Source organism: Gymnoscopelus microlampas (genome assembly GCF_963454915.1).
Source record: "Gymnoscopelus microlampas genome assembly, chromosome: 12".
Classification (NCBI taxonomy): Eukaryota; Metazoa; Chordata; class Actinopteri; order Myctophiformes; family Myctophidae; genus Gymnoscopelus; species Gymnoscopelus microlampas.
The window spans coordinates 27,047,294-27,063,658 of NC_139949.1; the positions used below are offsets into that span (position 1 = coordinate 27,047,294).

Here is a 16,365-nt window from a genome sequence, read left to right on the forward strand (position 1 = left end):
CAGAGGCCCCAAGACTATTTCAATGGAAATTCAATAACTCTCTAGATTGAAATGTGTTGCATTGCTCATCCAGCAGCAGGGTCACACTGGCATCCACCCAGGCATCACACATTAAAAAACATATATGATGCTGTTCAACAAATTATATGTCCAGCCAGAGGACAATTACCACCATGCAGTGTCCTGGGGCAAGGGCCTAAATTTAGACCACATCCTCGGAGGGAACAACGTGAGCAAGACAGAGTCATTGACTGCCTCCGAGCAAACCCAGCTTACTGGCCTACATGCTCCTGTGCTGCATAGAGGAAATGGGTTACTGTGTAAAACATGCATCTAAAAACAGGCATGCAAGTTAATACTTTAATCTGTTGGAATGTGCAAATGTCTACACAAAAACGTGAGAAAAGTCATCCACGACCGAGACAATTGGATCAATTTCTGTTTACCAAGAGAACTAACTATTCCACAGAAAGCAGCTTGTTAATGTATTTATTTGAGCTAATCCAGGTTATGAGTTGATTCCTTGTGTGTGTGTGTGGGGGGGGGGGGGGGTACATAATAAAATATCTATTCACATTCCTCTGAACCACGAATAGGGCACATGAAAGTACTAAAACCTGTCGGATGCAATATTTATCTGCGTCAGAGTTTTAAAAGGCTCCCTCCCTAACTACTGAGGCCAGGGAGGAACGGAGGCCCAGGAATTCATCAGGAGCTAGCCATGATAGTCCTTACATATACCACTGTCTGTAAATCGTCTATAGCCTATATCCTCACACCTCAATCCTTTTAGTTGCTTGGCAGTCGGCCACAACCGTCTTTACTGTATTGTTTATGTGAGCATGTTCGTCTGTCTGTGTTTACTTACCAGACACCTTTTATGTTGGAGCAAAGTGTCTGGGAAGGTCTGGTAAGTGGACATGCTCATTGTGAGTTTTGCTGAAACTCAGGCATTCCAGAGTTGTTAGTGTCAGTGATGCGTTTCAGATGGTATGAGGAAGCCGTTTGCTATCATAGAGAAAAGGCAAACCTGACCAGTGAATCCACCCAGTCATGTTCATCCTCATTTCATCTTTTGTACAGATGTCCTACATTGGTGAAAAGGTACCGCAAAACATATGGCCTGTTTTAGACGAGGCCCTTCTGAAAACTGTTTACCTGTTGTGTGTATGTGTATACTGTGTATGTATGTTTTTCCCCTGTTTTTCTTTTTAGGTCAGTTCTGGTTCCTTTGATTAATTTCCATTACTAATGACTTTGAGAGCCAGGCTTGTTAGGACTTCCACTTCTTAATCCTTAATTGAGCCCCGTGTTTCAGAGGGGAATGTTCTAGAATGATATTCATGCTCTGTCAGTCTTAAGCTCTAATCGTGAGAACCCGTTTTGTGCTTTTCGTAGCCTTAGATAGTTGGGCTATGTTCTATGCTGTTTGTGTGTGGGTGGGTATGAAAGTCTCTTCATTTTAAGCCTGTATATGCCATTTCGTTATCTGCCCCCCTCCACACATCCCAACCTCACATTTAGAAGCCTGGTGTAAGTCTGTTGGCAGTCTGACTAAAGTGGCTGTACTCAGCAACAGTTGTGCCCGAGTGTTTGATCAGCAATGCTGCTTCCTGATGGACGTTGGCATTGTGCCCTTGGGGCCGGACAAAGGCTGGGGTGCGGGCAGGGGTCTGGCCTCTATCACAGGCACTGTTTGTTTTGGGGGATGGGGGGATAGGCTATGCTGTGCTGAAAAGCATGGCTGCAACCCTTCCCCTCTCACCCCACTACCCAGTCAGGAGAGGGAGCGAGTGAGAGAGGCCTAATGGCTACACCCCAGTGAGACATGTGGCTTTAATTTCTGCTTTGTGTTAAAGTACAAATGCTTGCCTGGTCTATCATAAAGTCTCCCCCCTTTACTTTCACCTGAGATGGCATACATACACCCTCTCCTGATTACTCACTCTTCTTTGTTTAAACTTTCAAGAGGAGCTTGAGATAATTTCTCACAATACTTTGTTACCAAGTTTAAACTTTGTATATCATATCATAATAATGGATTCTTGTCTGGCTTGTTACTGGTAGGATGAAATGTAGCACTGTGTAAGAAAAGTTGCTGCCTGAAGTGTCCTCCACCTGTGGCGGAGCTGTACAGTACACACAGGAAGTGTGATGATTTACAGTATTGTATGCATCCGTGCCATGATCCACAGTTCTGTTCTGAGCTCATAATGGCAACAGAGATTCCAGCTATCTTTTCACTCTTGACGGTGACGCGCTCCTTCTGGAATGTCCGTTCACCAACAAACAGCAAGCTAATGATTAATTGAAACCTGCACCTGAAACATCAGCCTTCCTATCCATTTGTTTTAATTGGGTCATTGTACCAGCCAATCACACAGCTCAATGTGCTTCACACTGTTGCTGTTTCGTGGTTGGTTACGTTAAAACCAACATCTCGGGTTGAAGTTAGCCCCCGCACTCCCCACACTACTTTCAGGGCATGACTAATTGCAATGGTTTCGTCCTGCTAATGCTGTGGTGGTCCGTAAACCAAGATAAGCCCATGTGCGACTCCGAGTAGATGCACATTTTCTATTTTTAATTCTTCCACAAATCTCACTCCACTCACACCGTGAGTGTTTAGTAACTGCTCGCAGGGAAGTGTTTTCTCGTTTCCATGAGAAGTAAGGATGACATGATTTTGTAATTACTCCACCGGGCTCCCCTGACTGGAAAGAACACACTCCAGCCTTTTCATGTTCGTATCCCTCTGCCTCCCCAACGACATCTACAAAGGCGTGCATTTTCTACACAAGGCAAGGAATCGTGTCTCTAGAGACGCCTCACATACCGCACCTTTGCCTCTTTGCCTTTTGTGTTTTAATTTCCTTCTCGCGCAGGAACACAAGCTGTTTACTGTTGTTGTTATTTCCCACAGGACTGTTATCAGTGGCCTATATGAACGGCCCACGACTGGCCCACTGCCTATCAGCCAGCCTCCCCATTGTCACCAGCACACTGTGTCCCTGAGCTCCAACCAGTCGGACACAAGCCATCTGTGTGTGTGTCTGTGTGTCTGTGTGTGTGTGTGTGTGTGTGTGTGTGTGTGTGTGTGTGTGTGTGTGTGTGTGTGTGTGTGTGTGTGTGTGTGTGTGTGTGTGTGTGTGTGTCCACGCCACGGGTCTAGCCTGGTGGGCACACACACTGGGGGGTGAGGAAGAGAGACTGGAGACTGGGACTTTCTTATCTTATCTGACTCTTTAGGGTGCTTTAAACAAATACGCATTGTTTTCATGGGGATAGTGGGATGGACGGGTGGATGAAGGTAGGGTTTAATGGTCATCACTGGGGGTTTGGCCGTAGTGACTTGCATCCAGCTCAAGGACAGACAGCGGAGCACAGAGGACTTAGACAGGCAGCAGCTGCTTAAATCCAAAGTCCTACACCTTGTAAATGGTAATGCATGATCTATAAATAACCAGTACACTTTCCAAGGCCATGGCATGAGGATGCCTGTGAAAAAGGGCACCATAAACAAAGGCTCTTTGCTTAACCAACCAAATTTAGTTTTTTTCCCAACTAAATAAACTCAACTGACTGAAATCATTAACCCTATATACTTTGTTGTACATCAAATAGCTAAATAGCAGGTCTATAAGCTCACAACTTGTCGCAATGGGACGTGAGTTGTGAGCTTGTAGATCTGCTTCGATGCTTTCGATGAACCTTGGCCTATCTTTTCCAAATGTTCACCTAGTATTGAGACATCGTCAGAATAGGGATGCAATGGTTCATGTGGTTAAGGAGGCAGTGTGTGAATTTGTCCTCCCCTGCCACCCTTCCTGATTCCTTTCTCATCTCCCTTTATCTACTATTAATATATAATAGTTTTTCTGAACAGTTGTTGTCCCCCGTCCAATTGAAAATAATAATTAAAACATTTAGTAGCATAATTATCCCCTTACCCATGCTTGCTCTGAAATGGCTATTGGCAATTAAATCATTCACAGGAGCTGCAGCTGCACAATAAACAGTATTTTTTAGTAGTAATGTCAAGGGGCCTGATAGGTCAGGGCCTACACAGCTGAGGTTAGAGTCATGATGGAGGAGTCTGGTTTCAATCAGTATCAGTCTTGTACTTGGAAGCAACAGAAGCCTGTGGATGCTCACACCAAGCTCAGACTTCATCCCCCACAGGCATACACTCTTCAGAACGCTGTTTAATGGTCTGTGTAGTGTGTACCAAGTAATGCGCCTGTCTTTTGTTACCCGTTCATCGGTTAATGATCTGTTATGTCTGCCCACCCTTTAGCTCATATGTTCTGAGAATTGATGGCAGCAGCACCATGTGGCAGGTTGAGTTTTAAGGCTGCATTAACAGTCGGTACGGCTGAACAGTCCCGGGCCCTTAACGGCACTAAACAAATCATCTCTCCAGTCTCTACTCACTCTCATGGCGTCCAAATGGCTTCACATTTGAACAAATCCTCTGTCTTCAGGGCAAGCATTCAGAGCACCACACTATTATGTTATTTTGCGTGCCTCATGGCAGAGGTATTATGCACAGGGGGTTTGTCGGTGTGAAAATTAAAGACGTGTGTTATCAGTATTATTTGATCACTAATGTTGGTTTACATTTGTTCCCAGACTGCCATTTCGTAATAAGGATCCATCTGTTACAGGCATCATTGCCCATCCAGGAAAACGTACTGTGCTTGATAACTGTTAAAGTGTTTTTCACTCTATAAGTTCAGCCCAAAATAGATCTAAAAAGTATTTTCATTTGGAAGAGTTTTTGAGATGGATGCCAACTATGCATGAATCCTCATTAGAACTAGTGTGTTGATGCACTTTGCACTCTGTTGCCTCGCCAGCTTCTCAAAACCTCTTTCCACTTCAAATGCACTTGCTTGTATCTCTCGTGTATCTTCTTGGCACAGGAAAATTGCAGCAATGTCTTTTTCCAGAGTTAACAAACTATTTCGCTCACTTCTGTCAAAAAGAAAGCTTTAGATTAGAGGAGACTCATAGTCTTTTTAACTACTTTAAACCTGGCATCCCTATTTTGGGAAGCCGAATCTTTCTTTTTTCGAAAACAGCAGATCTACAAGCTCACAACACATTGTGATGTGAGCTTGTGGATTGGATTTAGCTGCGTAACACCATCATACGACAAAGTATAAAAAAAGAAAACACTGGCTGATGGCCAGTGTGAAGCATGTTTGTTACTACGTTGCTTATTTCTAACCTAAAATGTGTTCAGATTTGTATTTTAGTTTGCTGATTATGATTAAGTTTAAAATGAGTAATACGCCGTCTGGACGTCATCTTCACTGGGTGCGTTTACATGCACAATATTTATTCATTCAGAATGAACTCATTCCGAATAGAAATGTATACCCAACTGTTTACATGGCACCTGAATAAAAGTATTCCTGTTCCTCAATCGTTTACATGAGCAAAGCATTCATTCGGAATAGAACTCTGGTCATGCGCAGAGTGCTTCGGGCCAGGTTGGGGGCGGGGGACGGGGGGAGGGGGCGGGGGTGTTTGACAGGTAAACATATTTATTATTTACCTCTGGCAGCCTTGGTAATGAATAATAACAATTAAGTCACGGCTGCCAGAGAGAAATAATAGCAAGCCACAGCTCACAGTCAATCAAAGCTGCCAGCTATATAGGTAAATGAGGAAGAAGAGAAGAGAGACAATAAAACAAGTTAAGAGAGAGAAGGTAGAGAGAAGGTTTGATAATGGAAGCACACCGCATCCTGGCTACGGCCATTGGTCTGCTATTGATGAGTTTAATGCAGCAAAATCAGCTCCCTGGGCCTATTCCTACACTTTCCTAAATAAAACTCACCCCATTGGTGCTAAAAGCTGTCAATCATGCAGGGAGACGCCCCTCTCTCTAGCCTGAACATTCCTGAACGGCAGCCATTGTTGTAAAGTCTTGAAACTTTACCTTAAAAGGAATTTTATTGAATCACACAATGTACCTCCAAAAATGTGCATGTAATGTACTTATAAAGGTAATTTACTTGAAGCCTCGACTTCAATTAGATATTTTTGGGGGGTTTATTTAGTATAGTTTTAAATCATTTTATGTGCACAGTATGTGTACATGTAAGCCCACTGTCTGCACTGTGCACTGTTTCCAGTGTTGCCAGGCCCTTTGACGCTAGCCAATGACACATGCGCAAAAGAACAAATGTATACCAGTCTGATACCAGTGCGTTTACATGGGCAATGTAGCCCGATTGTATCGGTATATACCAGCCCTTCAAACCCGAATGAAATTTCATTCGGATCAGACCGGTATGGCCATACCGATGCGTTTACATGAGCATTTCTATTCTGAATGAGCATTCATTCCAAATTGAAGTGGAATAAACCTGTCCATGTAAACGCAGCCACTGAGGATCAAAATGGTGTAGCTCTGTAATTAAAATCAGGTGTGTTTGGAGGAATGTATTGGTGAATGAATGAATTCTAGATTCATTTATATTGATAAGAGTCCATGTCAGCACGCAGTACGTTTTTGTTTGACTGTAAGTAATTAAGATTGGCTTTTTAGGGACTTATCATATAAGAATACACAAATAAATATTTTTGGCATCTATTGTATGTCCATATTATGACCACGGATATGCTCTAAAAGTGTGAAAAACATATTTTTCATTTCACCACGTCTTTAAGTGGTTAAGAATGTAAACAAATCGATGTCATTCACTCAGCCAAGCTTTCTTGTTTACCGTCTTATTATTGTAGCCTGAAATAGCTACAGTATGGCCTCGGATACTCTGTAAGACGTGGCTTCACAGTGTCTCCACTCCTGGTGATGGTCTATGATGTCAGAGTTCTGCTAGGGAAAGAGGATTAGGATGCAGCGTGGCCCTACCCAAAGGCCGGGAGAGTGTTTAGTAGGGCGACCACCAGGGTCAGGAGAGGTTGGCTTGGCTAGCTGTCTTCTAGCTAAAGGGTTTATTACTGTATTCTGGAGCAGTGCCTCCTGGCCACATGGCGTAACCTCATATCTTGTGTCTGTTGCACAAATGCATGCGTACAGCTACTCTCTGGGGGCACTACCTCATTTTTTGTGTAGAGACAGGAACTCGATTTGGCTCCTCCCCTTTCATAGTCCACTTCCTCCCGGGTGCTTCTGTGTTTATTCCTACTAACAACACTGGTGCTGACAGATTCTGCAAATAGCAGAATCTTGAGAGATTACTCTGAGCCTAATCTTTGACTGTTTTTTCTCCCCCCCCCCCCATACATAGCTTTTGGAAACCACAGAAATTCAGAAATAGAAACTACGTCTTTTATCTTTTATCTATGTACTAGAAAATCGGTTATAAGTTGAAACACAATTTCAGTTTCCCAGGAGTTTTATGTATTTATTTGGTATGGAGCTGATTAACATGACCTCGCTGAATTCCAGTTGAAGTCGGGCCCTGTGACAAAGACTCTGAGTATGACATGCCCCTTTTCAGAACACCCCAATTCTATCCCCGCCTACTCAACCTTTTTCTCTACCCCCCTACACACACACACACACACACACACACACACACACACACACACACACACACACACACACACACACACACACACACACACACACACACACACACACACACACACACACACACACAGACACACACACGTCCCTGCCTCTCTCTCTCTCTCTCTCTCGTGCTGTCTCTGGAGTGGCGTGGCAGTCTTCTCAGTAGGATCGGTTGCCAGGAGACAGGATTCACTCCCCATTGTGTGGCCACAAAGAGGTCTACAATCAGCAGGACTGGAGAGAATTGGAGGCCCAGGGGACTGGCATACCATAATCAGGGGTGCATGCGTGCCTGTGTCTGTGTGTGTGTGAGGGCAATGGGGGTGTGTGTGTGGGGGATGGGGTTCTATGGTGTCACCCCAACATTCCTTTAGCTCATTTCCGGTTTCTGAGCAACCATGGCGGGAATTGCTGTGTCAGGCAGCAAGTTGTAGGAAAGACAAAAGAAAAAGTTGGAACAGAGACACAGGCAAGAAAGGCTTTTTAATTAGCCAGTGTAACCTCCCCTGCTGTTTTTCCCCCTGCCCGAATACACACACACACACACACACACACACACACACACACACACACACACACACACACACACACACACACACACACACACACACACACACACACACACACACACACACACACACACACACACACACACACGCTTACTTTTTAGGATAAACATAATCACTCCAACTGATGTCAGTCAGTTTATATTTGCTCAAGGATATTGTATGCTGTGCTGCACACCTTCGCTCAGTGTGTGTGTGTGTGTGTGTGTGTGTGTGTGTGTGTGTGTGTGTGTGTGTACTTTTTGTGCGTGCACCTGCATGTACGTTTAGCAGCACCAGCAGCTTAATTTTTCATAGGAACCCCTTTTGACTTTAACAATAGGTTCTCTTATCTGCCATATTACCTTTGGGGAGGAAGGCCACTCCAGTTTACCTTTGCAGTGGTGCCATTACTCTAAATAAAGCGAATAGAGGACATTTCATGCAACCCACTGATTATATGGAGCACTCTCTCACTGTTGAACAGGATACCCCCCCCCCCCCCCAGTCACATGCTCTATGGTTTACGTGTTTGTATGTGTGTGTGTGTATTTAGTGTTAATCAGTAACTATCAGCCACCCATGTTTTTTTGTGTCCCATCAACTGGGTTATGTTACTCTGCCCAGAGTTATTACTAGTGGGTGAACATACTCAATTAGTCCTCAATCATTACATGGAAATTGTGTCTCAGCTGTCGAGTTTGTGCCTCACAACTGCTGTCTCCGTGTCATAATTGGATATGATGAAAAGTGTTGTTAGTTCAATCTGTTTTTTGTGTAGGTTTGAATATCCCTGATCCTTCCATCAACGTCAATTTTCACATTCGACTACTTGCGTTTGTGTTTCTTGTCGCCTTATTTGCGTTTTAGTGATTGATTTGTCTAGGATTATATCTAGTCAGATAATCTTTGAGGGCTCATTTCCCTTCCCTCCTCACCACCCCATCCTCCTTCAGAATTATACAGTTATAGTCTCATTGGATTGCCTGTTTTAAAATGATGAAAGGGATTTCTGCAGGGAATTTCCATTATAATAATTTGAATTGCATAAAAAGGATGGCCATCTGGGTGCTTTTACATTAAGCATAAAGGAATGGTGCGTTGCTGCGTGCCTGTCGCTCACAAATAACTTCAATACCAGTGGAGCTGATCAATGTAAAAGCCTGGTTAAATTTGAGAGCTGGGGTTATGTGGGTCATCTGAATGCTTTTGTTGCTCATTATGCGTTTTGGTATTTTGTTAGTTTGTTGTGTGAAGATTCCATGCAATAGCCAGTCAAAATATATGAGTCCTTTTTTGCCCAGCATTTTCCCAGAATCAAGAAGAATGTTTTTCATTAAAAAAAGATTTTATTGTTTTCATCAACGAATCGGCACGCACCATTTCTAATAGATTTATAATCAACTATATCAATTAGTCTCATTAACCCCTTAAGCTCCATTTTATACTTGGTCGTACAAGCTATTTTCACAATTTAAAAACAAAATTGAAAGACCCCCCCCACCCCCGAATCGATTCTTTCAAATGAATTAGTTTGATTAACTGTTAACCCCTAATTAACACTTTGGATTTTAATGTGTAGCTTCAGCAGTTGCTCGATTAGTCAGACACTCCTTCTGTTGACGTCAGTGTTGAATCAGCATTAGATCACTATTGTATGCAATGTCTTCTTTCCTCACCCTGGCACCTCTCTCACCTGAACCATCATTAGTCAGACAGATTCACAATTTGCACAGCTATAAGCCAGTGGAACAGATGGCAGTGTGAAATGGCATTTTTTTGTGTCCCCAGTGTGTGGCTTAGATTGGTTGACATGTCTCTTTAAACTGTAGTACAAATGAATGCGTCCCAAGGTCACACGTGTGTCATTGATTAGATAGGACAATCACCTCATAACAGGTCATGGGAGACGATAACCCTGATAAATGGTTCCAGCTGAATGCATTTGAATGTGTTGGTTATTTTACACAACACAATTTTCTCCTATATCTCTGCACTTCTTTGCAGAAATGTCCCCGGCTACCTACTTAAAGTCCCGTTTGATGGATTGACACAGCTTCCTGTCAAACTCGGTATCCTGCTTGACGTTGACAGACACATATCTCTGTTTGTTTCTATTGCTTGCTGTTGCTCTCACTTTCTGCTCAAGGCGATGGATCGCTCTCATCAAGGGCGTCTGTCAGAGTCAGTGGGCTGAATCAGCCAGCTGCAGCTGTAACAGTAGGGGAATAGAACTATGCGGGTAGGTCTGTGACCGTATCAATTCCTAGGCTAAACAATAGTGGGTGTGACCGAGACTGAGACTTCTGTGCCCTTTGTGCATTTTGTGTGTGGGGGTTCTGAGCATTTTTTTGTAGTCCTGGGAGAGGTGAGCTGTACGGACCGAAGGTCATGAGAGGAGGCAGATCACCTGTAGCTCAAACATCCTAGCCTCAGGGCCTGGGAGACAGGTTTTATAAGATTTTAGGATAGTTGTCTAAACTACTGACAACATTCTCTGTCAAGACAGAATCTCGATGAAAAAACAGTGTCTTGTCAAATCCACAACGATCCTACCTAACGTCTTCATTTTCACTTCATTTGTCAGTTTACGTAGCTAGATATTCTGGCTGTACATTACTTCAGATTACAGTGGAGATAACATCTGATTCTTGAGGACATTCCTAAAATATTTGAAATCCAAACAAAAAGGTGGTTAGCTTCTAGAATATTTATGCAGAGTGCCCTCCATCAAGGCTGGCCCCTACCATCAGATACACACAAAGTGTGTGTGTGTGGGGGGGTGTTACTTGGAGTATGGTCTGGCAGAACATGAAGAGGAGCACCATTGAAGTTGCAGTAGCTCATGCTGAGTCCGAGGGCTGTCTGTGGCCTCGGTCCAAACTCGCTGCTCACTCTAGATTACAGCATGTGCCATGCACTTTCAACTCGTGTGTGCGTGTGTGCGTATGTGTGTGTGTGTGTGTGTGCGTGTGCATTTGTCTGCATGTGCCCCTTCAAACGAGGGCATGTACTTATGTGGAGACATGTATTTTTACGTGAGCTGTAGAAATCTTACACACCCTCCTTTAAAAAAAAAAAAAAAGTCTTCAGATAACAGGAAATATTTCTACACAGAGGAGGTACAGTAACAGTTAGTTACGGTAGAAAGGAGGGGCATGTAACACTAGCACTTTGTGTTTCACACAGGTCATAGATGTTCATGTATAATTTACTCTATACACAAGGGCTGCTGTGAAAAACGCGTCTATTGTTTATAGTTGAGCATTTCACAGTTCTGCTGCATTTTGCATAATTTCCTCCGTGTCTGTCTTTTAGGCTCGGACGGCTGGCGTAGCGGTCCGGGCACCTAGGCTAATGCTGGGATCGAATGCCGATGCCGACGACCTTTGCTCCGTCACTCCCCTGTCACTCCCCATCTCTCTCTGTCCCCATTTCCTGTCGGTCTACTGTATACAATATATCAATAAAGGCGCCCCAAAAATATATTTTAAAAAAAAGTGTCTGTCTTTCAGACTTTTCCGACAGCACTCGACAGCAGCATGTTGTGACAATATAATGTTTTTAAAAAGCTGTCCCTACCCCCTATCTATTAGAGGAACGTGGCGGGCTGTCAAAGGGGATTTTATGTGTCGAGGCTACGTGTGACAACTCCATTCTCTATGGTCTGTGTTCCTTGCTGCAGCTTAAATCTCTTCTTGAACAGAGAATCGTAGCCCAGAATGTCACCAGGAAATTGTGTTTATTCGTTCTAAGAATAACCATTTAAGCAGCTCCTCCAGTTGGATGATAGACTGCAGAATCTTTGTGTCATCATTGCTATTCTTTCATTGAGCACTGCTTTATTCCCTTTGTCTCCCCTCACACTGTATCATCAATTATATGTATTTATAATGGTAGTAACTACTCTGCCAATCTTCAAAATAACCCTAGCTTTTCACCTGATTCAAATAATGCATCACCCACTGTTATACTTGCCCACATTGAAATTTTACAGGAGAAAAATGTTAATGTATTTTTCATAACTCCACATTTATAAAATAATCATCACAACTTGTGATGATTATTTTAAAAATGAGGAATCGTGTTGTGTGTTGCAACAAAAGCTTGTGATTCACCAGCTTTTGTTGCAACACACAACACGATTCCTCATTTTTATGGCAATCCCACAATACACCAGCCTTATGTGGCACAGCTTTCATATTGTGTATCAGTCATGTTATTTTCTACCTCGAATCTCATTACAGCCGAAACATGCTATGCTTTAAGGGCTGATATTGAAACACTATAAATATAAATTCCTATATTTACAGTCAAACCTTTTTTTTATTCATGGCCATGCAATTGACTAATTAAAGGAAGGTTATTTGCACGCAGACACACAAACAATACATTTTATAGTGTAGATTAGGGTGCCAGAGTATAAAAAACGTATCAAATGGGGGTCCGTGGGCTAATGCATATCAAACTGGGGGTCCTTGAAATTAAAAAGGTTGAGAACCACTGTACTAAACGAGCCTTTTTCCTGTTATTCAGGAAAGAAGGGGGAAAGGTCACGGACCATCAGGATTTTTCATGTCATGCTATGTTGATGATGTTGGTCTACTATGTGTCTGTATGCCACAGGTTTTAAACCCTTCCTTCCTGTCTATGCAGGTGTTATCTCTGGCTTGGAGATCACGTCCACAGGGCAGACCTCCATAGAGAGGGCTAGCGGGGATAGTGTGAAGCTGGACTGCCAGTTCACCCTGGGCCCCGAAGACTCTGGACCGCTGGACATTGAATGGAGCGTGCTGCCCTCCGACAACCAGAAGGAGGAAAAAGTGGTACGTCTCTCTATAAATGTTGGGAGGTGTTGTTTTTCCTCTATAGTCTGTGGGTGGTGGCACATCTGTGATAATGTTCCCCACGGAACTTAGACTTGCAATTATAATATGTTATGTGATGACGTAACAGCAAAATGGCTGCCGTGTGAAAGTGGTCATTGCATTGTCAATGAGGTTTCGGGTATTACATTTTGTTTTGCTTTACAGTTTCTTTTTATTGGAACATGGATCTGAGCGGGTTTGATGAAATTGGGCTCTGTTCTTCCGCTGTGTTAGCCAGCTAAATGGAACTCTTCCAGTCTGGTTTTGTGTGTGTGTGTGTGTGTGTGTGTGTGTGTGTGTGTGTGTGTGTGTGTGTGTGTGTGTGTGTGTGTGTGTGTGTGTGTGTGTGTGTGTGTGTGTGTGTGTGTGTGTGTGTGTGTGTGTGTGTGTGTGTGTGTGTGTGTGTGTGTGTGTGTGTGCGTGTGTCTGCGCGCACAGGGCTCTGGGGGGGAAAAAACATTCTCATACGCTCCTCAAAGCTGGCTATAAAAACAGCAGTTAATGTTTAACTTGTAACATGGGTTTAAAGCTTTATAAATCCCACATGGTCAGAGTGTGTGTGGTTTGGCACAAACCTCTTCATGTGTATTATGCAAGTTATGTAAGAGATGAAATGGTATAGCTATATAATTGTACATGGGCGCGGATGTGTTATCGTGAATGGGCAGATATGTATACACGTAAAAGGTAACCTGAGCCATGTGTGTTTCTATTGAGCGTTCATCTCTGTAGAGATCCCATAGCCACACAGTGGGAACACAGGCGCTAGCTGTGTCATCACTATCCAACCTGGTGGCCCTCATGCACATGGGCTCTGCCATCGCATGCTTTCAGACAAGAGTGTTCACAATTATAGGGGCATCGGCCTGTTCCACTTCTCTTCCTACGCTCTCGCTCTCTATCTGACTCTTATCTCAAGGGCCCTCATTTTTGGTCTCTCTCGCCCCTCCACCTTGTTCTCTCTTTCACTGACCCATCCACCATGCCCTCTGCGCTCTTTTGTCTGAAACTGTGCCATAGGAGGGGCACTTTTTGTACCCATCAATTTGTTTTTGACCTCCGAAAAGGCACCGAAAAGGTAGCTGCTAATTGTTAGTTGTCTGGGAGAAGAAATACATTTCATTTATTTAATGATTTATATCATGAAGCCCATGCTGTTTTGATTCTTTTTCTGCATCTTAATGGCTCCTACAATGATTCTTCAAGTGATTGCAGATTCCAGTGTGGGTGGTTCCCTAGCGGGGCTCCTTCCCTTTAGTGTCTCCAGGCAGCGGGAGGAATCTTTTGAATGTTCCAAAATCAAGTCCAGTTTCATGGTTCATTATTTTCTCCTTTTTCATCTGCTGCAGCCCATCAAATGCAACTAACTCTTAGACGTCGCTAATGCCTGATTTATACTTGGTTGTATGCCGGTGCTGCACACTGAAAATGTCAGATCTACACGCTCACAACGCAGCGCAACGCAACACATTATGAACTTGTAGATTGGCTATTTCCAGTGCGCAACACCGGCATACAACTAAGTATAACTCAGTCTTAAGCCATTCCAGACAGGCATCTCCCACTGTGCAGGATCATTCTCAATGACCTCTCAGATTGTATCACCCCCACCACACACACACACACACACACACACACACACACATTCATAGTGTGCTGCTGTTATGAAGTCACGTGCAGCATAATTAATGGCTTGTTAATTCTGAGCGGCTGCTTAATATATGTGACAGTGCCCAGTAGGATTAGACTGGCCTGCAAGGACCCAGGCTACCAGGCTGGACAAGGAGATGAGGAACAAGACTACAGATATAGCCATAGGGCCCGAGATGCCCTGAAAAAATATTGAACCGTGGCTCACAGGGCTCATGAGGAGTGAATGCAGACAGAATGGTGCTTTAAAGACTCACTAATAGCAATTATGTCCAACTGTGCAATAATTAAGGAGAATTAGCCATAGCGTGAAGACAGCTGTACACCCAATAACTAGCTTTATCTCTATAAATATGGAGAATGGAGATAATAGTGTTCTTCCCCACAATGCAGTAACCTCTTAACACATTTGTCTGATTGCAACTTCCTGACCAAGCTGCATGTCTGGAACTCATAACTTTCATTTATAATGGTGCTGATAGATATCGGCCCCATATTTTGGCTTGTTTCGAAATGATATATTGGCGTGTCTTTCACCACATCAAATATATAAAAAGATGGATTATACCATAATGTATACGCATACAAGTGAAATCTGTCTACAGCTTCACGAGACAGATGCAACAAAATAAATCCACAGACGGCATGTGTTTGCACCCCTCCACACACACACACACACACACACACACACACACACACACACACACACACACACACACACACACACACACACACACACACACACACACACACACACACACACACACCCTCATTCATTACAATATTAAAACACATGTTCCCAATCTGGGCTTTCATGCTGTCGGCGGCAACGCGCAGCATTGTGTATTCATAACTAGATTTAGTGGGAAATCGTCGCTCTCTTCATCTGACATAGCCCACATATCGAGAGTCTTTTGGGGCCTGATGAAGCATGGCTAATGCAAGTTGCTTTGTTGTGCTGAAATGAGAAATGCCAGGCATGCCGACAGTAACAGTCATTTGCATTTGGCTCTCATGGCTGGGCTACGTATTGGCTGAAAACAGGGTGTGCCCTCTGTATTTACCCCCACAGTGAATGGCATTGGACAGAACCATTATTAAAGCCAAATATGAATGGTGGGAATAGGTCACAGATTCACTCACTACAATAACTAAGAAGATTGCTTGCCATGTTGATCCCATGTCACACAAACATCTGTTGCGTCCTTCAGTGAAGCTTTTGAGCCATTTGTGTACTGAAGATATTGAGACATGAATATCTGTGTGATGGCCATTTGGAGAAATTGTATTAACCGATAGCAGTTAGTCCGCAGCAGCACGAGGCTTACAGAACAGATCAACTCCCATGTAAACATGTTGCACAACGTTATAGTAATTAACAACAAAAACATGTGAGCTTGAAGATTGGCTTTTTTCAAATAGAGCATATAGGGCTGAAGTGGTTACTGTACGTTTTGTAATAATAATCTAAATCTACAAAGTAACTAACTAACTGCCCTGACGATGATGGCACATTTGCATGTTTAGTACGCAGGTTATCACCTGCGCACTAAACAGACAACAATATTCCCGAATGAACATTGCATCGCGGATGTACTAGAGCTATATTTCATCACTGCATTGCACAAGTTACAAATAACCTCATTATTTTGGGAGAAACTATCCCAAACACCACTTCTCTTTGCACACTTCATTTTGTTTTTACAGTAGTTGTTTTTAGTGGAAGTCACGTGTGGTTGCAGGTGTAGAC

General features: G+C 43.3%; 1 protein-coding gene across 1 annotated transcript in view; it reads left to right on the top strand.

Moving 5' to 3' along the window:
• cxadr (CXADR Ig-like cell adhesion molecule) overlaps window positions 1–16,365 on the top strand; it is a 43,602-nt gene that overhangs the window by 13,916 nt on the left and 13,321 nt on the right. Inside the window, exon 2 of the mRNA XM_084075035.1 lies at window positions 12,754–12,923. Coding sequence (XP_083931161.1) covers window positions 12,754–12,923 — 170 coding nt within the window. The remainder of the gene's footprint in view (window positions 1–12,753; window positions 12,924–16,365) is intronic.